Genomic DNA, 25,985 nt, shown 5'->3' with positions numbered 1-25,985 from the left:
TGTAAAATATATCAAATATAATCACTCTAACAAATTTCATCTGATGATTGGATGAAAAAATTACGTAACTACCACTGAGCAACCATGTAAGCTTTTTAATTTAAACAAATAACCACATAAGCTATATAATTTGCCACATAGACTTTTCTTCCTTTTCATCAAACCATAAATTTCTTCACTTTTTTCAATTTTGCTGCATGCAACGGAGGATCCTTTAAAGTACCTGAGGGCCATGATCTTTTTAAATAAGAATATAAATGATATATTAATATTTATAAATTATTCGAATTTAATTTAAATAAAATTTAAATTTGAATCGATTATTATTGAATTAAGTTCGAACTTAAATAGTTCGATTCATCAATTGAACTGAGTTCAAGTATTTTTATAGCTGATTCAAATAGTTCACGAGCTTAATCGAGTTTTTATATTTAAATGTATTTTTATTATTTTAATTAATAAAATATCTCGAAATCGAACACAAATAATCAAACTTTTATCAAATATAAAAATCGAACTTATTTTTACATATTAATCAAGCTTAATCGAACGAGTTCAAGTAGCTCGATTTCTATCTCGAGTCAAACTTAAATTAAAAAAATAAAACTTAATCGAGTTTAAGTCAATTTTCGAGTTTCAAATTTTGAATCGAGCTCAAATTTGAGCTTAATACTGTATCAGTTCAAACTCAATCGATTACACTCTTACTCTTAAAATTTTGAATTTTAAATTTATTTTTATAATAAATTTAAATTTTATTATAAAAAATTTAGTTTTGTCCTTTTAAATTTTAGTATTTATTTTACGTATTTATATTGGATCTACAGTTACAAAAATTATTTATCTCTACATATTACAACTCTTAATTTAAAAAAAAAATAATTCTTTAACTTATATTTATTTATTTTAAATTATTTTTAATTTAAAATGAATAAATTTATTAACATTATATTTTAATATATATGTAAATTTAAGTTTACTATATATAAAAGTATTGTAATAATTAAAACCAACTTGACAAATAAATTCTTTTTTTTAACTAACGTTTTACAATATTTTGCTTGCTCATTTTATTTAAAAATTGTTACACATCAAAATAATTAATATGATTAATTTAAATACCTTTTCATTTTTTATAATGCAAAAATATCACATAAAAAATTAAAAAGTTTTAGTTTATCAAATCAAAGTCTCTATTTTATTTTTTTAAATTTAATTTTTATTTAAAAAATATATTTTTGTGTTTTCACTTTAATACTTTAAAATATTAAATATAATAAAATAATATATTAATATTATTAAAAATAATGATTTTATTTTTATAAAAATTATTATTAATAATTTATAATTAAAAGTCTGAGACAAATTACTTAATATATCTATTTTGTTATATATATATAAAATTTTCATATTAGCATAATTGTAAGTTGACCGCATGCTCTCCTCCTAGCAGGGCCTAAGTAGAACAAATTTGTCGTCCTATCTTCATGGCAACACTCCCACTTTCCTTTTTCTTCTCACTTCCTCACCTCACTGCCACACTCTCCACATTCTTTCTTCTTCTCTTATGCAGATTATTTTTTTGGATAATTGTCTTAATGTAGAATTAGATCTTTCAACAACCCACCGCCTTCGAAAACCCCATTTCCGTCGCCATTAAAGACCAAGCAAAACCTTGAAAACATTTTCTCTAACATTCCTATTTCTTACCACCTAAAAACTGAAGTCGGCAAAAAAACGAAGTCAGCAGTTTGTGGTTACTTTATTTTCTAGGAATAGTTTACTTTAAACTTATTGTCGTGGTTGTGGCAGATGATGTTGCTGTTTTTAGTGGTGATGGGAGGTGGTTTGCGGGCTGCGGCTGTGGTGGTTGTGGGAGGCTTAAGTCTATAGGCTGTGATGATTTGACCATGCTCGATTTTGGTCTTTAGTGATGGTTAATGATGGTTGAGCTATCGGAGTACCTTTGGTGCTAGCAATGGTGTGCCAAAAATTGACATGGATGCCTACTATATCATTTTTCCGTCCAAACATGGTATGAAATCTATTAAGATGATTATATTTGATACATTTTACAAATTTGAGTGATTTTATTAGTATAAATTAAGACTAAATTAATTTTACGGTTTTAAAATTTTGAGGTGGATATTATTTTGATTTTTAAATTTTTAAAAAATAACATATTAATTTTTATAACTTTATGATTGTGATGAAATGGTTTATTTGTAAATAAAAAAAATTACAAAATAAGATATTATATTGATAATATTATAAGTTCAAGGTTAAAAGATAAAATAATAATAATTAAGAAAATAAAATTTTGAATATTTTTATGAATATTATTAAAAGATAAAATTTTATTTTTTAATTTATTTTTATTATTATTTTTATAATGCTGATTTTAAATCAATTAATTTTTTTAAAAAAAATTATTAAATTACAATTAAATTTACCTATAAATTAAATTATTAATTAGATCAAGTTAGACTTGACTCAAATCAAGTTTTGAACATAACTTTTAAGACCTAGACTCAAAATTATTAATTTATCAATAACATATTTTTTATTTAATTTGTATTTTAAAGTACATTATTCCCTCATTTCGAACACAATCATATATAAAAACATATAAATATCCAAATGAACCTAGTAGAAAATCAGGAAAGAATAAGTTTTTTATATCATCATCATAAAAAAAAAAAAAAAAAAAAAACTTATTTATTCAATGAATTTATGGATAGCTCAAGAAAAAAGATTAAATAGAATAAATATTTTTAAGAACATCATTATACAAATTATTTATCTTATTCCAATATCAAAAAACAAAAACAAAAGTAGAAGCATTTGGCAGGTTTCACCATAGTAGGGTAGCAGCTGGAGTTGGAGAAAATTGCTTCAGCTTGGACACACAACCAAACAATTTATTAGGCAGGTTAATGGTGCTGAGATATGGTCTATTCTTGGGAACTGTTATTCAACTATGACAGTGCAGAATGAGATTAGGCCAAAGCAAAGGAAGGTGGAATGGCATAAGCTGATATGGTTTCAGACATCATATATATACCAAAACACTCATTGATTGCTTGGATGGAAATACTAAATAGGCTCCCAACCAAGGATAGACTGAGGGCATGGAGAATGGAGGTGAATGAGAAATGTTGTTTATGTCAACAGGGCAGAGAATCCAGGGATCATTTGTGCTTTGAATGTGAGTTCACAAAAGCAATATGGCAAAGAGCATTATGGCAGTGCAGGATGGGAAGAAGAATAAGGGAGTGGGTTGCAGAGCTCCGATGGGCAGAAAACAGGATGAAAGGGAAAGCATTGATCTCAATTATCTTGCGAATTACTTGGAGTGCTTGTATATATTTAGGCATGGAAAGAAAGGAACTATAGATTATACAAGAATGGAAAAGAGACAACTGAACAAGTGTTTGTTGGAGTACAAGATGCTGTTAAGAATAGATTAGAAAGTTTGCATTCTGTTGTTGCTGACTCAATAAGGAATTCTATTTAATAAATGATTTTTTATTATTCTTATTATAAATCTTCTTGAATGTTGCATTGTTGATCAAAACTTTTATTCCATTGTTGCGTTGGTGAATTCCCATATGCTTAATTGATTTCCGCCTTTAAGAGCTCTCTTCATTGAATTTCCATGCTCTTTTTAAGAGCTCTCTCTCTCTCTCCAATTGAATGGGTGTAAAAGAAAATTTCTCAACAAAATGTTGCGACAATGAGGTTTCAACTTTTACAAGACAACCGTTGAGAGGCCTTAAATAAGAGGGTCACAAGCTTTGAATTGCTAATTTTGATTGGAATTTCTTCTTCTTCTTCTGATAAGAGCACATGTCTATCTCCTAACAGCAAACCCTGCTTCTTCAACCCATTTTCAAGCTCAATGGCCTTACTTGGTCTTCTCACTACTTCTTCAAAGCAAAAATATCGTCCACAAGCTCCGTAATCCATGGCTTCATAAACATGAACATGGGCTTCAGCCACCTTCTTCACCTCTGCAATTGCTAAGTGGCCTTGTTGTAGCATTATATGCCCACCTACATACCCAAATACACCCATCGCAATTGAATACACAATAAAAATATAGACTCAAGCAAATGCATATGTTTAAATACAATATTTTCTATATATCTTATTGGGTTAATGTTATAAATGGTACTTGAATTATAGTGAAAATTTTAAAACAATATCTAAACTTAAAAAATTTTTAATGTAGTATCAATAATATGAATCTATTAATTAATATGATATTCACCTTCAACGTGATTAACTTCAAGTAATAATACGTGATGAGCAAATAGCCTTCAAAATATTATATTAGTTAAAAGATTCATACTTTAAATATCGTATTAAAAAATTTAAAATTTATGTTTACGTTAAATATTTCATTATAATTCAAGGGTCACCCTACCTTATTTTGCATAAATTTAAACTCGAGGAGTAGAAAATGTTCGATTATTGTACCTTTAAGGTAAGGTATAGAAGTTTCTCTGTGAGCATTTGGAAATGTGGGAGCCATGAGAAGACCAGGGCAGATAGTAACAAGTTTTACTTTTGAATCTCTTGCCTTCATCCAAGCTACCTTCTCAGCCTTGGTCTTACCCAATGCAAGCCAAAACTATCGTCCAAAACAAAGAATGCCATTAATATTTGGAGGTCACAGCTAAATTTAGAGTTGTAGAAAAAGAAACAAAATAGTAATATAAAAAAAGATGAAGCCTACTTTAAGTAAATCTATAATTTATTTCTTCCAAAGAGATGTTAGGATAAAGGTAATATATAAGCATGCCTTGATCGTCCCTTTCATAAATACACAAGTCTCATGTGTTAAGTAAAAACCCTAAATTCACTTGAGAGACAATCTATTTCTTTTAGTATAGAATTCAGCCAAACATCACCTTTTCACTTCTTATTCAAGCGAACTATCATTAGAGGTTGGATGCTTGGACAGCTAAAGGTTTAGAATAATCTAACTCAAGTTTCTAAGCGGTTCTTGCGTTTGTGAAACCTAGAGATCAAGGTAAACAATTATGCTCTTATCGATTTGCTAGTATGGTTGTACATCATGAAATCGACATGTGATCCTTGCTTTTAGGAGTTAAAATTTTTAAATGTCATTGCATTTGCATGCTTAATTCCCAACATTGCCAGCCCCCTCTGCCCTTACCTAAGATAACATTGATAAAAAAAAATGTGGAAGTAGTACTAATGCATCAAGCTAAAACTATATACAAAGGAAACTACCTTATTTTCTCTGCAAAATTCTTCACTGCTCCAACAACTCTCATCTATGGTCTTCTCTATATTGTTGTTTTCCCAAATAGATGCGAGTAAAGAAGAAGTGAAGATACACCTCTTTATATAGGCTGCCTTAGCACAAGCTTCCATGACATTCCTCGCCCCTTCAATCTCCAGAAATGCCATTTTTTCCTAGAATCAGCAAGCAAAATTGTCAAGTGTACAAAATTTAAAAAAGCAAGGAAAGTAACAAGCTGGTTATAGAAATTCATGTGCAGCAAATCTTGTTGTTACAATCACATTAAAAGAAAGCCTCTATTAATCCATGCTTGTCGTGAAGTCCTTACTCATTGTGCATTTTAGATAGCATTAACTAGGAGTTGACACAACTTAATACTAATACCTATGTCACTCATTGGGAGTAAGTGTCGAATCTGAGTATGTATTCGACACGGGTACGTTCATTTTTATAAAATTCTTTTCATATATTTATAGGATTGAACTGTCATACCCATGTTCATTGTTCATCAGATATATCTTACATAAGTACTTAAAAAATAAAGAGTTGAAGTAACATAGACAAATACATAGCTATCTTTCTAAAGCATAACCTCTCCAAACGATTGTTATTTCTATGTGAACTATAATCAAGGAAAGCTGATGTGACTACTACTACTACTACGTATTTTACTCAAATTTTAATTTTGATTAAAGTTGTTCAGTAATTAACTGTTTACTATGGCAAATTAGTTCAGAAATCCTATTGACATCAATTGTAAATAATTGAAGAGTAGATGAATTGAAATATGTAGTAAATCTAGCTTTATGTAATGAAACCACATATATAAACTTACCGAATAACCAGAGATCCCATGTGGATCAATGAAGGAGGATGTATGAAAAACAGCATGGCAGCCTCTAAAAGCAGCACAGAGACTTTCTAAATCTTCCATCCTTGTAACCACTACACTTTCCAATAGATTTAACTCTTCCACCCCTATCAGATCTTTCACGTCTTCAAATTCCACTGTTTAATGGAAAAAAAAAAATAAAGCTGCTTTCCAGAAGAACATCAAAACTGTAACAAGATTCAACAAAAAAAAGCTAGGAGTTCAAGAAAAAGTTGACATGATTTTTGGTCATAGGAACTAAAGAGATTAGTTCAAAGTCTATTATTCCACATAGCAACCAGCTCGGTTTCCGAACCGGAGTTTAACCTGTAACCTCTTTCCTTATCCTAACCTACGATCTCTTTATAAAAAAAATCGTCATGTTTCCCATGTTACAGATGCCAACAATTTCTGTAGCCATAGGGTGTTCACTTAATTGGTTCTGGATTGACCCAGCCTATCGACTACAATAATCAGAAAATAATTACAATTCTGAAGAAAACAGAAAAAAAAATGATAATAAGAACTTATAATATGAAATCCAAATCGTCCTAAAATTTGTTTTATTGCTACAAATTCTTGTTGCAGAAAAATTTTTAACACAGTTTAAATAACTATACCTTCGTGTTGAATGGTAACTCGCACAAGGTAACCATGAGCCAATAGCTCCTTGACAATAAAAGAACCCAAGTAAGAGTTCCCACTTGTCACACATATCAGTTTCTTCTCTCTTGCACTCAAACTACAACTAAAAACATTCCCAACACACTTTTGTCCTAAAACTGGCACCAACACTGGTTTTGGTACCTCTACTTCCTCCATCTCTCTGTTTGACTCCTTCTCTTTGATAAGGCCTTAGCTTTATATCAGAGGGCGCTTGCAGCAGGGTAGACGGAGAATATTAGATGGAAAAGCACGAGGGTGGTAAGTGCAGTCTCCCCATAATAACAGTCAAGAAACAATGGTTTGACTGATGGCATACTTGGGCCCACGTAGTCAGGCAAAGTAATAATTTACAAGCCAATATTCACATGCTATTATTGAATAAAATATCTAGAATGCAATAATAGAGGGTTTGAGATAAGGTTTGTATTATTCCACTGTAAATTTGATAGATGAAAGATAATTGGCGAGATTGGAGAGTGATTCGGTTATTTTTAATATTATGATGAGGTTTAATATGCTAACTTGTCGGCTAAAACTGAAATCCGTTATGACTCTTGGTCAGCTAGACCATTAAACTGGGCGGGTCGGGTAGGTCATTTCGGATCCCGATTATTTTCAGGACAGATTTGACAGGTTAGTGTCAACTTGGACTGGTAGGGATATATCAGACTCTAAAGTCAAGCTAATAGATGGATCCCAAACACAAGTGGGGCAGTGGCATTTATTGGGAACCAGGATTAAAAAGATTCTAGTAACTTGAAGGAAAAACCTTCTACAATATTTCTTCTCATTATTTCCAGGTACAAAACAAATTCACGAGTTATAAATAAGTGAAAAGAAACTTATATTGAATTAATAAATATAAATACAAGGAAAAGATGTATGAATAATGATTCTAAATCATAGAAAATACATCCAGAAGCATTCCTACAGGAAAATCATGTATGCTTTTTTTTTTTTTCTTTCTCAAAAATCATGTGGGCTACAAAATAACAAAGATTGGATATCAAGTGAGCAGCAAGACCTGATTCCATGATATTGATCTTCAATCTTCCAAAAGTCAGAGATAAGGCATTCCCTGTAAACTGTGATGCATCTGAACTATCAGTACTCAGGTATCCAATGGTATGCATTGAACGCATCTGACTTGCTAAGGCATTAAGGTGCTACGTTCCCTATGCTCTCAACTCTGGCCACTCTGATTCCCAAACTCTCGACTCCTCCAGCTACCCTGACTACCATCTTCTTGACTTCTCCAACTGCTCTGAGTATGTTCAAAGAAACTAGAACTGTAGTCTTGGCTGCCAAATGCTAACCTCCGAAACATTCTGATTTGTGCAGATTGTTGTGCTGAATCAAAAACTTCACTTTGGCCAGGTCTCATTCCATTTGTGAGATCTGATGACTCATCTAATGAGTCTAGAGCTCTCACCACCTATGAAATAAATGTCAATGAAATCCATTTGTAAGCCAAAAGTGATAATAAAGAAAGTTCCATATTATGGAAGCATATTTACCTGACTCATTCTTGGCCTTTTAGTAGCTAAATGTCTCACACATGCTGCAGCTGCCTCAATCATTCGAAACATTTCATGATTCACATAGTTCTTTTCCAGTCTAGGATCCACCAACTCTCCAAAGTCTTGATGTTCAATTGCTTCAGCAAGCAATGGTCGCGCCTAAGTAAGAAGTATGAATCAAATTAAAATGTTTGATACCGGACCATTGCCACAAGTTCCATTGCATTAGATAAAGAAATGATTGAGGTCATAACAATTTGGTTTGGTACTTTCTAGCTGGATTTCAGATGTTAATCAGAAGAAAATCAAATTTCTTGAAGATTCAACCAGTATAAGGCTTAACTTAAAGCAAAGCTAAATCCTATGAAGAAGTTAGATCAAAAGGCATGTTAAAAGCAGGCACAAATTTTTGATAACTCAAAACCTAGCTTCATAGCCTTACCCATTCAACCAGGCTCTCATCACCTAGGGGCTGAGAATCATCAACGGGCTTGCGTCCAGTAATTAGCTCCAAGAGCACAACACCAAAGGAATAAACATCAGATTTTTCAGTTAACTTGCCACTTGTCGCATACTCTGGAGCCATATATCTATAAAAGAACAAATTCGTTTATCAGAAAACCAGAATATGATATTTGACTAAGACACAATACATGTTTGCAGGCCAAATTAAAGGTCAAATGAAAAGTGCAGTGCACATTTAGACAGATTATCAGATCTCAAAATTATTGGATTTAAAAATGCTTTAAATAGATCAAAGTGATAATATGCAATTATAATATGGACCTTAAGTTTTAGCTTTACACAGGAAAGCTTTAAACAGATCAAAAAGTACAAAAATAATTGGTTATGCATATGTAACACAGGGAAAACAACACCATGCAAAAAGCACATGAAAGTTTAGTTCTTCTAGATATATCACAAACCAACATACCAAGTTAACTTACCCAAAGGTTCCCATCACACGAGTGGTTACATGGGTATTTGAATCCAAAGCTAACTTTGCAAGTCCAAAATCCGAAACCTGTTTTGGTAACATGAATTGGGGGAGAGAAAGTTAAAGTGACAAAAGGAAAATAAAATAATGAAAAAAGAAAACCCCAATATAGTTTCTAAGATTATAATAGTAAGAAATGTTAATAATTCTAATTTAATGCAGAAATTCTATGGTTAACAAAAGATGATATGGCACTCATAAGCACCATCAATATCCCCCAAAACAATTCAAGATCAAAATAATGGTGTTTACAAAAATTTGGACAGTAGAAATTGGCATACCCGAGCCTCAAAATTGTTATCAAGAAGTATGTTTGATGACTTGATATCCCTGTGAATGATGCGAGGATGGCCTGATTGAAGCAAAATATTTATAAGAAATGTTGCATTAGAAGTTACAATAGTAATGATGCAATGATCAGTTAATTACCAAAGGAACATGTCATAGAAAGACCAATTCTATATGATTTGAAGTACATATTACTTTATAGCATAGCAAACCTGGTTCTAGGTGCTGTTTAAAGTCTACTGTTGTTCTTATTCAGATAATTTAAAGGTTTGCAGCATATGTCAGAGTCTAAAAGTACAACAAAGAAAAAGTAGATTACAGTCTTCATGGAGGTAAGCTATCCCACGAGCTGCACCTGCAGCAACCTTGACTCGTACTGGCCAATCCATAACTGGCCTGCCTCTACCTGGAAAATTCCATAAAAGTGCATGAAATTAGAACATTACCATCAGTACAAGAGGATTATAAAGAGTGATTCTTTCATGTTTCTGTTATCCCTCATCTTCTATTCAATGTGTAGGTGAGTGTGAGTTGGGAGAGGAGGAAGCTTCCCAACTGAAGTACAGATGCTCAAGCAATGGGTCCAATCACGTTAATGGACAGGAATCCTCTTACAAAATTGGTATAAATATCCATCATATCAGTTGACTCTTTGAACCATACATATAACTCATGCAACCCGCTTCAAATTTTGAACAGAAAATTATATCCGACTTCATTATAAGCACAGAATGGTTATAGATGACAGAAGTGCTTAGGAGTTTAAGATCAGAAGATGACTTACCATGGAGATGGTAATGAAGGGTATTGTTCGGGACATAATCATAGACAAGCAATCTTTGATGCTCTGATATACAGTATCCTACCAGCGAAACCAAATGGCGATGATGTACTCTGCTAATAATCTCAACTTCTGCTCTGAACTCCCGCTCCCCCTGTCCACCACCAATCTTTAGCTGCTTTACAGCGACTTCTCTACTGTCTGTGAGAATACCTTTGTATACACAACCAAATCCACCTTCACCCAAAAGATTATGTTCTGAAAACCCATCCGTTGCCTGGGCTAGCTCTTCATAAGTGAACCATGACCTGGAATTATTGACCCCACCAGGCTCTGACGGTGAATAAAAACCACTGTTAGAACCACTTCCCACTAGTTGATGTGGAGACTGAGGCCTTAAAAATGCTGCATCTGCAGAGCAATGCAAGTTCCTATATCACTATACAGCATAATTTAAGTAATATTCAGTTATAGCAAGATAAATCAAAAGAAGGAACTGAAATATCATTGCCCAAGTAAAATGTGACCAAAGAATCCCCTAGAACCTGAAATAAAATTTTAGCTTATATTAACTCCAAATCCTTGGTGAGCCAAATTGAATTTGGAAAAAAAAAATCCTAAATAGATCTATAAATAAGTAAGATTTACAACACTTATCAGAGTCATTAACAATATATTCAAAATGAAAAAGAACTTTAAGTATTGAAAAATGATCCCTAGCAAAGGACTTGTGCACCTCATCCATATTATATCTTTGTATAGATCTATTAACTCTGAGTTTCTCAATTTCCCCATATAAGAATACAGAACCATTCCTTTTGCCTTTTACATTAGAAACAACAAAGGGAAAAAAAGAACAAAATAGCAAAGTACAAAAGGAAGAGTGCGCATGCGCAGGGGGTGGGGTGTGTTCAAAATTTTTTCTTTTAGTTGCTGAGATATGTAGAAAGGTAGTTGAAATTATAAAAATAATCTCCGTTTTCTTATTATATTCTCAACAGGGAAAAGTTCAAACATTCAATTACTTAATAAATAACTTTCAATATTCTATCAATTGTTACTCATCCTAAGATGTTTATTAAGGAAGGCTTAGATTATTTTTGTGCATGATGTGATATTGAATATCATTCGGTTTTAATGTTAAAAAATGTTATAGTTCTTTTCTTCAAAAAGAAAAAAAAAAAAAAGAAAACAAAAGAAAAGAAAACGTTACGGTGCTTCTGTAAAATTGACCAACCAATATTTGTTTTTGTCGAAAATTAGTATAAAAGTCATTTCCAGTTGATTTAGCAGTTTTATAATATTCTAATTTGATTACACTATTTCTTAGCTTTACAAATACTATATTGAATAGATAGATGACTATTTATGATAAAAATATTTATTTATTTTTTTTTATATATTTTCAAATAAAATTATTAGTAATCATTTGACACCCCTACGAATAAAATTCCTGGCTCTAGCAAACTGCTTTAATTTAATTCTCAAACAAATTGGAATGCTAAAGATATGGCAGCAGCAGTAAAAGGTGAAGTATTGAAGCTGTGGCATTGAGAATTGTAGAAATATGTGAAGAAAGGATAGGTCCTAGGGGATTGATATCAAAGAATCAAGCTCATGAAAGTCTAGAATTGTTTTGTTGATTGGGTTTTGCAGAACAAATAGCCGTAAAAGAGAAAAAAAAAAAAAAAAAGTAAAACAATGATAATCTTGGGTATAACATCATTTAATAAGCATGAAAGATCTTCAAAATTCACTTTATGTGATAATCTAGGATAAAAAATGTCACTTAATAACATAGCATGTTTCAATGTAATGTGCATAATGTGGGTCAAATGTGGATCACATTGGATGACAAATTATAAACTTTTCTAATATTAATCTTCATATAAGTTTTTTCTATTTTATGAATTACTCAGAAAGGGTGTCCTTTCAACCAAAATCTTTCAGCTTACCATGAGGGAAATTTTCATTTCAGATAAAACTTTTGGAATCATAAAAGTGAAACCAAACTAAATGAATAAGTACTTTTGAAGATTTCAAAATTAATCTAGAAAACATCGAAATAAAGATAATTCTTACATTGAATTAAGAACATCCACAACCAACAGAAGAACATGAAAACCAGCTTCCGCAAGCCATGTTTCAATTATTTACCTGAATTTTGAGAGGAGGCAAATGGAGAAGGCATAGTGTACCGAATTTTCAGTCCAGCCCTCTTTCTCTTTTGTTTCTGTGCAAACCACACAGTCACCACAAGAAGACCAAGCACAATAAACCCTACAACAATGCTTATACCTGCAGCACCTCCAGCGCCTAAACCATTCTTACCGGAGGATGTTGCATTTACAGATGCATCGGCACCCTTACTTGAATTTGCAGTTGGTTTTTCTGTTGGAATTGAGGGCAAAGATGACGAAATGGGACTTCCAGCTGTTGACGGAGTACTTGGAGCTGCTGGAGGTGAAATTGTAGAAGGTGAGGGGGTTGAGGGAACTGAAGGAGGCGGGGATGATAATGTGGGTGTTGAGGGAGAAGTTGTGGGAGGAGGAGAAGCAGACTTAGGGCTAGATGGTGGGGGTGTAAGTATAGGAGGTGAGGAAGAGCTTTCAGGTGGGGGTGTTTCTGGTGGTGAAGGTAGAGACTTTGAGGATGGTGGAGTTGGAACATTAGCTGAAGGAGGTGGGGAATGTAAAATGACCTGAGGTGGAGGTGAAGTTGCAATCGGAGGTGCAGGTGCAGCTTTTGGAGGAGGAGAACCACCTGATTGCGGTGGTGGAGATAAAACTGGTGAGGGTGGAGGGACAACAGGAGCTGAAGGTGGAGGAGATGTTGGCAATGACGGAGGTGGGGAAGCAGGAGGCGATGGAGAAGGAGATGCTGGGATTGATGGTGCAGGTGAAGCTGGTGGTGGTGATAAAGGTGGTGATGGAGGAGGAGCTGTAAGGACAGCTGGAGGAGGGGATTGAGGTGGTGGAGGTGAAGAATTTGATGGTGCTGAGGATGGTGGGGGATCGGTAGTTTGATTTGGCTGAGATGATTTGGGGGATGGCGAAGTGGTTGAGGAATTTGAGGAGGAAGAGGTAGGAGGTGCTGGTGGTGGTGAGATATCACTAGAAGTTGGTGGAATTACAGAAGGTAAAATTGAAGTCATATTTCTCTAAATGATCAGCACTACTATATCCCTACACTCTCATATCCAATTTATAAATTTCTGAACAGCAAAATCTCCAATTGTTCCACAAAACTATATCTATACATGGTTTCCACAGCACAAAATGCCACAATTCAAGCCATAAAACGCGTATCAAAGCTCCTTGAATAAAACACAAGGAAAATTCCAATGAATTGACAACAGCAACGCCCAGAAACCAATAGAAAATGTTCCAATAAGTCCTGGCTCAGGCAAATAAACCAATCAACCAAACTCCCTTCCTGGTATCACCATGATTCCACACTCAAACAACCTCTAAAAATCCGTACTTCACAAAAAATGAGGAAAACCCAATTCTTAAAATCCTCCAAAAAAACAAAACCCAGATCATCAAACTCGAAAACTGATATCACAAGACTGAGTTCTCACCTCCAAGCAACCTCCAGAATGAGAAAGCAACTCTTAATAACAAGCAAAATGCAGCATTACAAGATGGATGAAACCTTGGAAATAGAAAAAACCAGGAAGCTGAAGAGTGAAGACATGCTTACCTACCAATCCAAAAACTGAAGAAAATTGGAATCTTGAAAAGCCACAGAGAGGGTGGTGTTGATTTTTTGCAAGAAGAACAAGAAAAGAAAAAGAAAGACAGCCTTTTTCTTTTGAGGAAATTGGTAGGGGGAGACAAGTGTGCCCACAAATTGTGCAAAGGAACGTGGGGGCAACTTGGAGTCCACAGGCAATCAAGTCCTTCATCAGTTCACATGTAGCGGAGCCAATATGCATTGTCACTTTCTTAGCTGTTTAATAAAAATAAAAATTCTTGTCTTTTTCTTTTCTTTGTTTAATCAAACTTTATAACTTGTATTCCTAGATTAATTGAGTAAATGATAAATTAATATTCATAAATTATTTAAATTTTATTAAAATAAAATTTAAATTTAATTTAATTAAATTTAAGCTAAATTTTAAAAAATAAATTTTAAATTAAATTCAAACTTCTTGTTATATTAATTCAATTCGATTTCATCCTTAAATTACATTAAACAAAATAGTAAATTTAACTACTTTTCTTTTTGTGTTCTGTTTTCTTTTTTGCACTTTTGGGAAGCTTTGGGGTTTAAACTTAGCATTCAATAAACAATCTTAAATTTTAAAACTTCTGTTCTTTGTGATCCAAAATGCAAATATTAGTTTTGTTTGGCACATATGAAGAATTCCATAAAAAATGAGCTTTTTTAATTTAAATCTCTACTTTCTTAATAAGGGGTTTTTTTTTAACTTTCTTAATGAGAATTAATAAATTTATATATCAAGCTAAATTTGAATTATGTTTTGAGGATTAAGTAGGGGAGACAGTCAAAAGTTGCAAAAGTATTTTGAAAATTAAAAAGTGTCCATTTGATATAACTAGTTTAATAGTAGTAGCATATATGCCATCAAAGTTGATAAAATAAGATTCTTTTTAAGAAGTTTAATTTAAAATTAAATTTGAAAGTTATTTTAATTGATTTATATAATTATTTTAAAATAATATATTTAATATATTTAAAATTTAAATTTAATATATATTTTTTTATTCTTAAGCAACGGTCTCTTTTTAAAAAATAAATTTTAAATTCAAACATTTAAAAAATATATTTATTCAAATAATATAATTACAAATTCTATTATTTTAAATTAATAAATTTCAAAATATTAATATTTTAAAATTTTTAAGAATTTTAAAATTCTCAGTACAAACCCACAAGATCAAAAGATGAATTGAATTTAAGCATAGAGCCAAAATTTTGTATTAAGGGTGCTGTCCAATAACAAAAAGATAAAAAGCTTGGATAAAATGCTGTCGGAATTGATTAAAAAGTGTAAATGATCACAACATTATCCAACATGGAAAAGTGAAACTTCATTGTCACGGTGGTTAAAGGCGTTAACGAAATATCAAGCTCTAATTTCAAATTATTTTTTTTATTAAATTTTTATTTTTTTATATAATTAAAAATAATAATAATTAAGTTTTTCATTTGTATTTAAAGTTATCGAAATTTAATTTTGATTATTAAAATTAAAAATTTAATAATTTATTAAAAGGTAATGCGATTGTAAAAGAAATTCACTACAGATAAAGTAGAAAATTGTTACTCTCTCTTTTTTATTTTTTTTAAATTTTTTAGAGATGTTCTAAAATTATTTTTTAATATTAAAAATTATAAAACTTTAATTTTATAAAAAATTTAAATTTTAATATTAAATATATTAAAATTAAAACTTATTTTAAATTTCATAAAATTCAATATGACCTAAACAATTTGGACAGAGAAAATACATTAAAGACAAAAAGCAAAGGAAGGTGAAGAAAAAACTCCGAAGCCGAGTTGGGATTAATCATTTATTTACTAATAAATAATATCTCAATAAGCTATTAAATTTTAAATGATAAAGAGTTCGATAGTTTTTAAATAAAATTTTAATTTTAAAATTTTATAAATAAAAAAATAAATTTAAAAATTTTATTATCTCTTATAAGATTCACCTTAATTTAATTTTAAATTAATTAAAATCTAAAATAATTATCGAACATTAAAAATTTTAGATAAAAAAAAATCCCAATAAGTCAACGCTGAGATGTTATTGTTATTTCAACTGCCCATGATTGTTTTGAACGTGCTGTTTTTAGGGTAAGAAACAATTAAAAAAAAAAAACCACGATAATTATTAACGGGTCCTAGATAAAAAAAAAAAAATCCCAACAAGTCAGCGCTGAGATCTGAATCTTGTTTCAACTGCCCCTGTTTGTTTTAAATGTGCTGTTTATAGGGTAAGAAACAATTAAAAAAAAAAAAGCCACAATAATTATTAATTTTATGGAGATTCGTTTCATCATGGGAACTTTGTTTTATTAATTTATTATTATGTTTTTGTTTTATTGAGCAAGGCATGGATTAAATAAGCCTTTTGAAGTCGAGATTTGTTGAGCTAACTATGGCAGATGGATTTCTTGTAACTTCAATTTCAAGCCATGGAAAGCTTCCTCTCTCTTTCTTTTAACATTATATATCGTGAAATGATTAGGTCATGAAAGTTTCACTGTTTTATTGCATTAAGTATCCAACTATTAAAACTATAATAAAAAAATCATTAAAGTTTTTATTTTTTATTATAATTAATTAATTGCTTCAATATTTATTTGAATCTAATTAAATTTTAATTTGAATTAAAAATTAACATCATTAATTTTTTAATTAAAATAAAAATTTATATGATACCAATAAAATAAATGAAAATTTATCACATTAAAAAATTAATATGTATAAAAATTAAATAAAAAATATATTTTTTCTTTCCCACTTTTTTTAAGATCTTTTAAAGGTTGAATTGTTTGATTAAATTTTATCCAATTAAAATTTTAATTAAATCGAAATAAAAAATTAAAAGTTTGATTAATTGTAATAAAATATTAAAAATTTAAATAATTATTAAATTAGAATTCGAAAGTATTTTTAGCCTTTACCCTTTTATTTTTGGTTAAAAAATTTATTTTTTTACGTTATGGATGAAGTTTTTAAATCTGATGCTAGAAAATTACCTACGCGTCTCATTAAATTTATTTTTTGAAGATTTAATTTGATGAAATATATGGCAACTCTCTAACTTGCTAGTAAAATTTTTAAATCAAATTGATGCTGATTGAGAAGATTTTTTTTTTTCTCTTCAAAACATATTTTAACTACTGTTCTTTTGAAAAAAGAAACAGATAATTTAGAACTCAAAGTGAAGGTTGGCCCAACTAAGTTTGTTCTTTTGGGCTTCCCATTGACAAGTAAAATTGTTGCACGATCCAAAGCATATGTTGATTTTATCCATATCTTTTTTTCTGGCCAATAGATTTTATCCATATCTATAAATTAATAAATATTATAATTTTAGTTATAATTTTAAAACATATTTAAAATATTAATATAAAAATAATGTTATTTTATTCTAATAATAAAATATTTTGTAAATAGATGGACACATTGAGTTGAATTAATTGAAATGATTCTTAACATGACAATCAACGAATGCTAATTTGACAGTTAAGATGTTTCAGAGAGATACAATAACCTGGAAAACTTGTTTCTTTGTGGTATACTTCACTCCATTTTGAACTGCCTTTTAGGTTGCAAACCCAGTTTCATGGCCATTGAAAACTCATGTTCATCTTATATTTTGTGATGTCTCTTATAATTAAAACTTGTAATTGTGAAGGAAAATGGAACCAGCTTATAAGTTTGATCCCGTTCTTGTACTCAGCATAACTTTTGGTGTAAGGCTAAGCAAGTGAAGAGGGAGAGCATTACTGATAAAAACCATTGATTAGAAAGAAATGAAATTTCAGCTAAATAAACAGCACAGTGTATCAAATTAATGAATCCATTTAACTTGGAACTTTATATCAATTCATATATAGCATTAAGCAACAGAGTCATGAAAATAGCAGAACTAATTCCAGAAGCAACATTTCATGGTTTAATTTATTCACCCAATCCAATATAAGACAACTGAAGTTAATGACAATAGTGAGGAAACCAGCAATACTTTCCCCCAGCACCGCTTTCATTTTCATGTTCATCACCCCTACTGTGAACCCACCACAACAGATTAGTAAGTGAATTCCCATCATCAAAACCATTCAGGTTTCTTATCTTTTCCAATGCACTCTCTTTGTCATAAATTGCTTCCAAGGCATAGACAAACCCTTTCCATCCCTCTCCCACTCCATCCCTTCCTAGTGCTGGCAATGTCCAGTTCACAAGCTCTCTAGTAAAGCCAATATCAGAGAACAAAACCTCGCTGATAGGCAATAAGGGTAGCAACTGAATTCCGAGCCTGCACTCTCTCCAGTCAGGAGGAGCAAACCAAAGGCCACTGTCCCTCTTGTTAGCCCACAAAACTCCTACCACTCGGTTCTCTCTTGTGAATTCTTCTTCATACAGATTACCTCCCTCCTTTACATGCCACCATGTTTGTGCTGCTTGAATCTCCATTGCTGTAAGTGTTGATCCAGTTGCAACAAGATGAGTGTCTCCATAGGCTAACCCCATCAATGCAGCAGAATAATATGCATTCACTGCTTCACTAGTGCTTTCTTGATTCCGTCCATCTGCAAATTCAGTCAACCCTCCAGCCCAAGAATGGAGTTTATAGAAATCAAAACACCTCAAACGTGGATAATTTGAATTTAATCGCCTGCCTAAGTTCATAAAATCTGCCACAAGTGAATAAGCTTGGAGCTTATACCTCCTTCCCCATGTTGGGTCAATCTTGGCCAAGACAGCAATCGCATAAAGGAAGTAACCAATATGATAATGGTGATCATTGTAAATTCCAAAACCAAAATCTGCCCCCGAATCAGCTGACCCTTGTTTAGTTAAAATTCCACCCCATTTTGAGTCATAAAAAAAACCGTTCCCATTAAAAGTCCCATCCAGCCATGGCTCAATTGTATCCTTCAAGAACTTCCTTATTGCTGGAATCACATCAAGAAAACACACTTCTTCAGCAATCAAAGCCAACCTTGCTGCTTTCGCAATCAACTTCCCATAAAAATAAGATGATGTTGTTGTTATAGCCGATGAATTCAAGGCCTCAACGTCCTTACAAAGAGCAGTTACAATCTCAGGATATGATTCTTCTTTCACCCCTTTAATAGAATGCCAAGTTACTGAAACTTGGTGTGGTTTCAACACCCATGAATCACCAACAATACCAACAAGCTCCCCATCAATACTTTTATACTTAAAATTCTCTAAAACTTTAACATCACAATCGTCACTAGATAAAATATTAAGATGAAGTGGATGTGCAAGCATAAGCAAATCTCCCCACCCCTTCTTTTCCCATTTATATTCTAAACAAAATGGTTTAGTGAAAACTGCATCACCTGAGATTGGATAGCATGAACTGAACCGATCAAGAATGGACTCATATGTTGGATCAGAATCTGGCAGTACAGCTATCCGAATAATACCCGAAAACCCACCAGAAGTGATCAAAGAAAGATTATGCTCCAGACTGATGGGTGAAGATGTATATATAAGCCAAGTTTGATTGTTGTTGAGCTTAATGGTATACTTGGTGAGTGAACTATTTGAAGAAAATGAGAGAATTGCATGAATCGTAGAGATTGATATTGGAGTATTGCCTGTTACAGAACAGGTTAAAAAGGGACTACCTCGGACAAGAAAGAATCGGAGGTTTGAAGAGGGGAGATCTATAGTAAGACTTAAATCACTGTAAGAAGAGATTATATGGTTTTTCAGTGAAGTTGGGTGGGTTTTATCTGTCGCAAAGATGGTCAGATCAGAGATAAAAATTTGGTACAAGAACGAAGAGTTGTGGAAGCGAGATGGGTAGGAGATAGAAATGGAAGAGTCAGCTGATTTGATGAGATATGGATGGATGTATTCAGGTTGATCGCCATTTTTAAGAGTAAAGTTTTGGAAGAAAGAGTTTGTAGGGAGAGGAGTTGAGAGGAGGTCAGGGGAGAAGAAAAGGGAAGGGTCAGGGAGAACTGAGGACTGTACTTTGGGGAAGAGAAAAGGGTACCTTTTCTGGGGGGTTTGAGGTTTTGGTGGTGACATTGGCGGAGATGGAGATGGAGATGGAGATGGAGATGGCGATAGAGATGGCGATGGTGGTGGCGAGGGAGATGGTGATTTTGGGGGTTTAGAAGGTTTTTTTGCCTTTTTACAGGACTTTGTAACTATGGTCTTGACTTTTCTCCTTAGTTTTTTCAACATTTCTTTTATTGGCTTGATTTGAATGAACTTTGTTGGCATTCGGTGCATGGAAAGTGGGAGGAAACAGAGGTAGCCTGTTTTTAAATGGTGATGTTCATCAATGGCAAAATCAAAATTTTAAGAAACAAAATGAAGGAAGAAGGGTTAAATTAGATTGGAAGTTAAGTAGGGAGGAGGAAGAAGATGAATATGGGATTGTCAAGGATTGCAAGCCATGCAAACATTTTTCTTTTTCAAAATCTTAGAATATGTAAACAAACCAAGGAAGGGATAATAAATAATTTGGGGTTACATAAGATTCGAAACTTTAGAATACAAGTATTAAAATTTAAAATTTATATTTATTATTTAAAATATCTTATTTTTTAAAAAATAATTATATAAGTTAAATAAATTAAAATTGTAATTTACGTTGAATTTTTTTTCTCAATGCTTAAGAGGTTAACAAAATGTATAGAACTGGGGGCATTCCAATTCAGGCTTTTGGGACTGCATATTAATATATATTCAACACGGTTTTTACACCCCATCACAACTTGCAAGCAAGGAAATTGGGGTGAACCGGTGAAGTCCTTACTTCAAAGTTTTCTTATCAGCAAATCTAAGATATTGAAGAATTAAAAAAAAAATTGTAATATGTGAATATCGAAATTCGAATATTTTATATTTTAATTTGATTCGAATTGATTTTTATATAAAAAAAAAATAAAAATATTCTAATGAATTATATATTTTATTAATTTTATATGTTTTTTAATTTTTATAAAATAAAATAATTATTTTACATTTAAATTTTTAAATGTATTTAAAATATAAAAATAAATTAAAAAAAACTGATAAATTAAACAAAATCGATGGTCTAATCAATTCAATATTTTTATAAAATTCGATTCATATAAAATGGAATAGGAAATAATCAAGCTGAATGGTATTTGATCCAAAACCACTGCCACGAGCTGACACGACCAATATAACACGGCCAGATCAAGATGGAGCCCAATCTTAGGCTGTACCAGGCCGGCCCAGCCCATTCGTTTGAATTTTGCACAGGAGGAGATCCCCAATCTCAAAACGCAAAGCTTGCAGATCCTTTGAACCAGACACAGATATGGCGGGGTTATTAGCATGGGCAGCGGACGTGGTCGGAGGCCACGGAGGAAACAACAGTCAAGACGATGATGCCGACAATATCCCATTAATTTTCTCTACAGAGCAGCAAAAGTACGTTCAGGAATTGGACCGAAAGGCTTCCTCTCTCAGCCGTCAGATCCAAGATCTACGTCTCAGGTTACCTCCTCCTGACATCTCCCAACGCCTCCCTCATCTCCACGCCCACTCTCTGGCTTCCAATGCCGCTCTTGCTCTCCAACTCAACGCTCACTCTGCTACTCGTCAGCAGGTTTTCTTTTTATTCTTTAATTCTTCCTTTTCTATACTTTGGGTATATAGTTTTTTATTTGAATTATTTTCTGGGTTTTTTTTTTTATTTAGTTGTGATTTTTCAAGCTTAATTTTTTCTTGCATTTTCTCATCTAGGTTCTGTCTTAATGGTTTTCTTTTGGTGGGTGTAATTGTAATGAAGCTTTTTCCCTTTGAATGTTATCCAATTTGTAAAGTTTTTTTTTTTTTTTTTCATTTCTTTTCTTGAATTTTGTTCTAATTGCTATGTACAATACATTCTCTTTCAATTTTGATTGAATTTATTTGAGCAAGTTTTATGCTTTCTTTTTTTAGTATTTGTTTTCAATGAGGAGTTTTATATTGTGGGTTAAAAGATAACTTATTAAGGCAGATGAAGTTACTTTTCATCTATTACAGATAGACTTAGCAATTCATCTATTCTTGTCATGTAAAATATTGAAATTCATGTATTTGTATCATGTTTTATACGAAAATTACATGTCACAATTTGTGTCAACATGCAAATATGAAATACATTTTTTTTTATTTTGTTAAATCCATATATGGTTATTGCTAAAATTTTAAATTGTATCACTCTTGTGTCCTTTTTTTTGTATTGTGTTCATGTCGTGTTGCTGCGTATGTTTTAGATTGCCAATTCTAATTACAGATAAAGAAGTGATTAATGTCTGTTTATGCATTATTAAATACAAGCTTTTTTGCTTTTGTATAACTACCATCTTCATTTGCAACATCAAGTTTGAAGTTTGTTTAGAGTTAACTGGCTAATTGTGACAGGAAACTTTAAGTTTTCTGGCATTTGGTGTAGCTTTATGATAGCTTGTGAGTTGTGACATTAAAAAATTTAAAAGGCAGGCTGCTTTTGAAATTTCATTTCTTAGGGTGTGATCTTATATCAGACAAGGGATAATGCATATAGGAGTGAAGGAAAAAGTTATTCACTTGTTAGCATTTCTTTAGTACTGATTTTGAGATTAGATATTTGCTTTTCAGCATGTTTTGATATGTGGAAGAGTTTTTTTTTCTCAACAAAATTCCATATCCATGGGTAATGTTTACCTTTTCCCTACTAATACTTGACAACACTTCTTATGACCAGGCCCAATTGAGAGAGGAGACATTGCGACAAGAAAACACTGCATATGAAAGGGCTATATCAAATTGTGAGAATAAAATACATGAGAAGGCACAAGAAGCAGATATGCTTTGTGCAAAGTTAAAGGTCAGGGCAGAGGTTCCAAAACTTATTCTACATTCTGCTTTCATGACTTCTATATGATTCATCAAATTACACTCAAGACCTATTTTTTAATATTATAGGATTTCTTATGATACACTGTCATGTTAAAGCATCTGTATTTTAGGAAGGATGTGCCTCTAGGTGGATATGCTGTTTCTAGAACTTCATTCTTATGTTTGAAAATATGAATTTGAGAGAATGGATTTAAATTTGATTTGTTATATAAAATTGGGAGGGATGGTGTTAAACATTACTCAAAGCTAGATAAAATTCAATACAGTTATGCATTCAATAGGGTCTAACTAGATGAATTTCAAATTCTATAAATGATTAAGGTATTTCAAATTGCCATGGAATAGGGATCTTGCATATCTACGAATTTGAAGATAATCAAGAAACTCATGTTTTTGATGAGTTCTATCATGCACTTTTATGCTCAACTAGAATTTCACCCATTTATTTCTACAGTATTAATTTTGTTTTAATTTTTAAAGTATTTATTTTTTCTTGCATATCTTAATATATATTAATATACTATAATCACATTTTTTTATAGTGATAACTCTAATTAAAATTAAAGACTTACTCCATTTTTCATGTTTTTCCTAGGAGATGGATGACATTGAGAAAAGTCTGAGAGCTGAATTGGAAACTGCACAGACTGTCATGGATGCCAGTCATTCTAGAAAACCAGCTGACTCCGTGGTTGAATCCACAACTAGTGCTGAAGATGAAGCCGACATAGAAGCTTCAAAAAAATCTGCCATGCTAGACAAGTTAGAGAAGAAGAAAAAAGAATTGGTCCATTTCATCACTTTTGATTTTGCACTATGTTTTTTTTCCTATTTTATCCTTATTACTTTAGTTGAGTTGCTGCTGCTGTTTCTTTTTGCTGATGACAAGTTCTATAATATCCTCAGAGCTCAATTGAAGAGACAATTCAAGATTTAGAGAATAAATGGGAAAATATCCAGAATAAAGCATTGAAGCAGCCTTCTCCAGGTATCTTACATCAAAGCCCTTCTTTTAGTGCTTGTCTTATGAGCTCACAAACACTGATTTTATAATGAATGTCAATGAGACAAACTTCTACCTTGTTATATCATGATCTTTCAATAATCTCTTTTTTGGCATGCCATTGATTTGTTGTTAAATGGGGTCTTCCATTTTTGCTATTATTTTTTGTTCTAATTTTTCTTTTCTGTTTTAAAGGATCAACTATGATGTCCCTCTTGAAAATCAAAACCAGATCTTTGATAGGATGTTGGAAGTAAGAACAAAAGGAGTAATAAGTTGGAATATGTGACAAATGAAGTTGTAAAAATTTGTATTGCTGGTGTCCTGTTGTTCATTCATTTCTAGATTGAAAGTAGTTATCATTAAGAACCCCTTATTCCGAAGCAATAGCAGAGTTGGGTTTTCTATGATCTGGTTGAAGTTAGTTTAAATTTTTTTTATTTGAAGGTTTTGTGGGATTTTGCAGTTCTTAAATATTTTAAAATCTTGATTTGAAGTGTCAGTGGGATTTTACGATTATTAAATGGGTAAGGTTTTAGAAAAAATGTTTGAAATGCTCCCAAGTTCTTTTGTGTCACTTTGGTGAAAGGTGATTCTTTTAATGTGTAAATAGAGACAGAGCGAAGGAAAAAAAAATTCTGAATGAATTGCTTTCTTCTTGTGGTGGTAATGGGAGCATAGGACTTCTCCTGCCTGCAGAGATACATTTTATCATATGTTTCTTCCTTTATTACGAGGTTACTTTTCTGTGTAATGCCAATTTTTGTTGAACCTTTTCTTGTTATTAAGAAGAGACAAAAGAGTGCAAAAAGGTGGTTGGGGGTAGAAATGAACCCACTTAAACTTTGTTCTGATTAATCAATGTCTCTTATGCAGCTCAAAGAGAGAAGGCATTGGACAAACAGCTTCACAGCCTAATTGAGCAACTAGCTGCAAAGCAGGTCAGTTATTTAATTTATCCTATAATTTAAAATGAATCCAACTATATACACAAAAAAGTTACTCTTGAGATTCACTCCAAGCTTTCAGCCATTGATCATATTCCCCAAGTGGGCTGCCTCCAATTCATGATCATAACTGAGGTGGTTGGGAATTGGATATTGGATTTGCGTAGCTTTATCCCTATACCATGTGTTCTACATCAACCATTAACTTCTTTATATTGTCATTGTCAAAAAAAAAAAAAAAGCTGTGTTTAAATGTCTTTCTGGTGTTGGTATAGGCTTCTTTTATGATGTCATTTTCAAAAGGAACATTTTAAATGTTTTTTCAGGCACAAGCAGAAGGCCTTGTTGGTGAAATTCATTTGAAAGAGAAGGAACTAGAGAGGTTGAATGGTTTGTGGACAAAGCTAGAAAGTAGTTATGCAGAGGTGAATACTGCCAGGAATCGATTCGGAAAAGGTGCTTCTGATAAGGGATCTTCCTCGGATTTTTCTGTTGATTCTCATCACAAGCTTCCTAATTCCACTGTTGGCCGGAGTGAGAATCAACAGAGGCTCGTGCTACTCAGGTCGGCCTTTGTGCTCTACATTTTAGCTTTGCACATCTTGGTCTTCATCAGGATTTCATTTTGAAGAACATCTCAGGATTACTCTGATCTTTCTCATAATGTTTTTTCCTTTTGCATACAGAAGCCCATGTGTTCTTCCCATTGTGATATTTGTTCCGAGTTCATATTTTCTCCCACATTTTGTTTTGCTAATGTGTATACATACGTGCCCGTAAGCACCCCTAAAGATTGATGTTGATACATTCCAAGTAAATTTGTGAAGCTAAAACATTATTCAACAACTCGGTGGAATAAAACACATTGAAAATGCAGGAACTTGCAAATTGGTGGATCAGGAACAATAAAAAAGCAACCTTTGCAACAGAAACAAAGCTTCTCTTTATTTCTTCTTTGAAATATCTTGGAAAAAGAATAGTTGTCGCCTAAACTTTTTTACCTATTTCAGAGATAAATCATAAAC

At 32.1% G+C, this 25,985-nt stretch overlaps 4 protein-coding genes across 8 annotated transcripts; 1 reads left to right on the top strand and 3 right to left on the bottom strand.

Moving 5' to 3' along the window:
* Nucleotides 1–3,612: 3,612 nt before the first annotated feature.
* Nucleotides 3,613–6,978, bottom strand: LOC111306333 (cinnamoyl-CoA reductase-like SNL6). Its single transcript, XM_022904230.2, has 5 exons — nt 6,767–6,978; nt 6,111–6,283; nt 5,263–5,448; nt 4,483–4,636; nt 3,613–4,055 (listed from the first exon to the last, which is right to left on the bottom strand). Exons 1-5 carry the CDS (start codon nt 6,966–6,968, stop codon nt 3,745–3,747), a joined length of 1,026 nt encoding a protein of 341 aa, XP_022759965.2. The 5' UTR covers nt 6,969–6,978; the 3' UTR covers nt 3,613–3,744.
* A 661-nt stretch (nt 6,979–7,639) lies between these two features.
* LOC111305801 (proline-rich receptor-like protein kinase PERK8) lies at nt 7,640–14,182 on the bottom strand. Of its 4 annotated transcripts, none has more exons than XM_022903613.2 (9): nt 14,104–14,182; nt 12,556–14,013; nt 10,402–10,809; nt 9,937–10,023; nt 9,611–9,681; nt 9,280–9,356; nt 8,775–8,922; nt 8,330–8,491; nt 7,640–8,247 (listed from the first exon to the last, which is right to left on the bottom strand). In XM_022903613.2, exons 2-9 carry the CDS (start codon nt 13,550–13,552, stop codon nt 7,996–7,998), a joined length of 2,202 nt encoding a protein of 733 aa, XP_022759348.2. In that variant the 5' UTR covers nt 13,553–14,013; nt 14,104–14,182; the 3' UTR covers nt 7,640–7,995. The 4 variants fall into 4 exon arrangements, with proteins under 4 accessions (XP_022759348.2, XP_022759349.2, XP_022759351.2 ...); XM_022903614.2 differs by having other exon boundaries at nt 12,556–13,992; XM_022903616.2 differs by having other exon boundaries at nt 12,556–13,992; nt 14,108–14,182.
* A 3,767-nt stretch (nt 14,183–17,949) lies between these two features.
* Nucleotides 17,950–20,618, bottom strand: LOC111305800 (glucan endo-1,3-beta-D-glucosidase). The gene has a single exon (XM_022903612.2). The coding sequence runs from the start codon at nt 20,380–20,382 to the stop codon at nt 18,100–18,102; it is 2,283 nt and encodes a 760-aa protein (XP_022759347.2). The 5' UTR covers nt 20,383–20,618; the 3' UTR covers nt 17,950–18,099.
* A 780-nt stretch (nt 20,619–21,398) lies between these two features.
* Nucleotides 21,399–25,806, top strand: LOC111305799 (golgin family A protein). 2 transcript variants are annotated; one of them, XM_022903610.2, is made up of 7 exons: nt 21,399–21,733; nt 22,856–22,978; nt 23,606–23,797; nt 23,917–23,998; nt 24,890–24,954; nt 25,287–25,525; nt 25,647–25,806. In XM_022903610.2, the coding sequence occupies exons 1-7, from the start codon at nt 21,443–21,445 to the stop codon at nt 25,738–25,740; spliced, it is 1,086 nt and encodes a 361-aa protein (XP_022759345.2). In that variant the 5' UTR covers nt 21,399–21,442; the 3' UTR covers nt 25,741–25,806. The 2 variants fall into 2 exon arrangements, with proteins under 2 accessions (XP_022759345.2, XP_022759346.2); XM_022903611.2 differs by having other exon boundaries at nt 21,402–21,733; nt 25,287–25,806.
* Nucleotides 25,807–25,985: the final 179 nt, after the last annotated feature.

Source organism: Durio zibethinus, chromosome 21 (assembly GCF_047325235.1).
Source record: "Durio zibethinus cultivar Kanyao isolate XHJ-2024 chromosome 21, ASM4732523v1, whole genome shotgun sequence".
In the NCBI taxonomy this organism is placed as follows: domain Eukaryota; kingdom Viridiplantae; phylum Streptophyta; class Magnoliopsida; order Malvales; family Malvaceae; genus Durio; species Durio zibethinus.
This window is presented reverse-complemented; position numbering and strand designations above follow the sequence as displayed.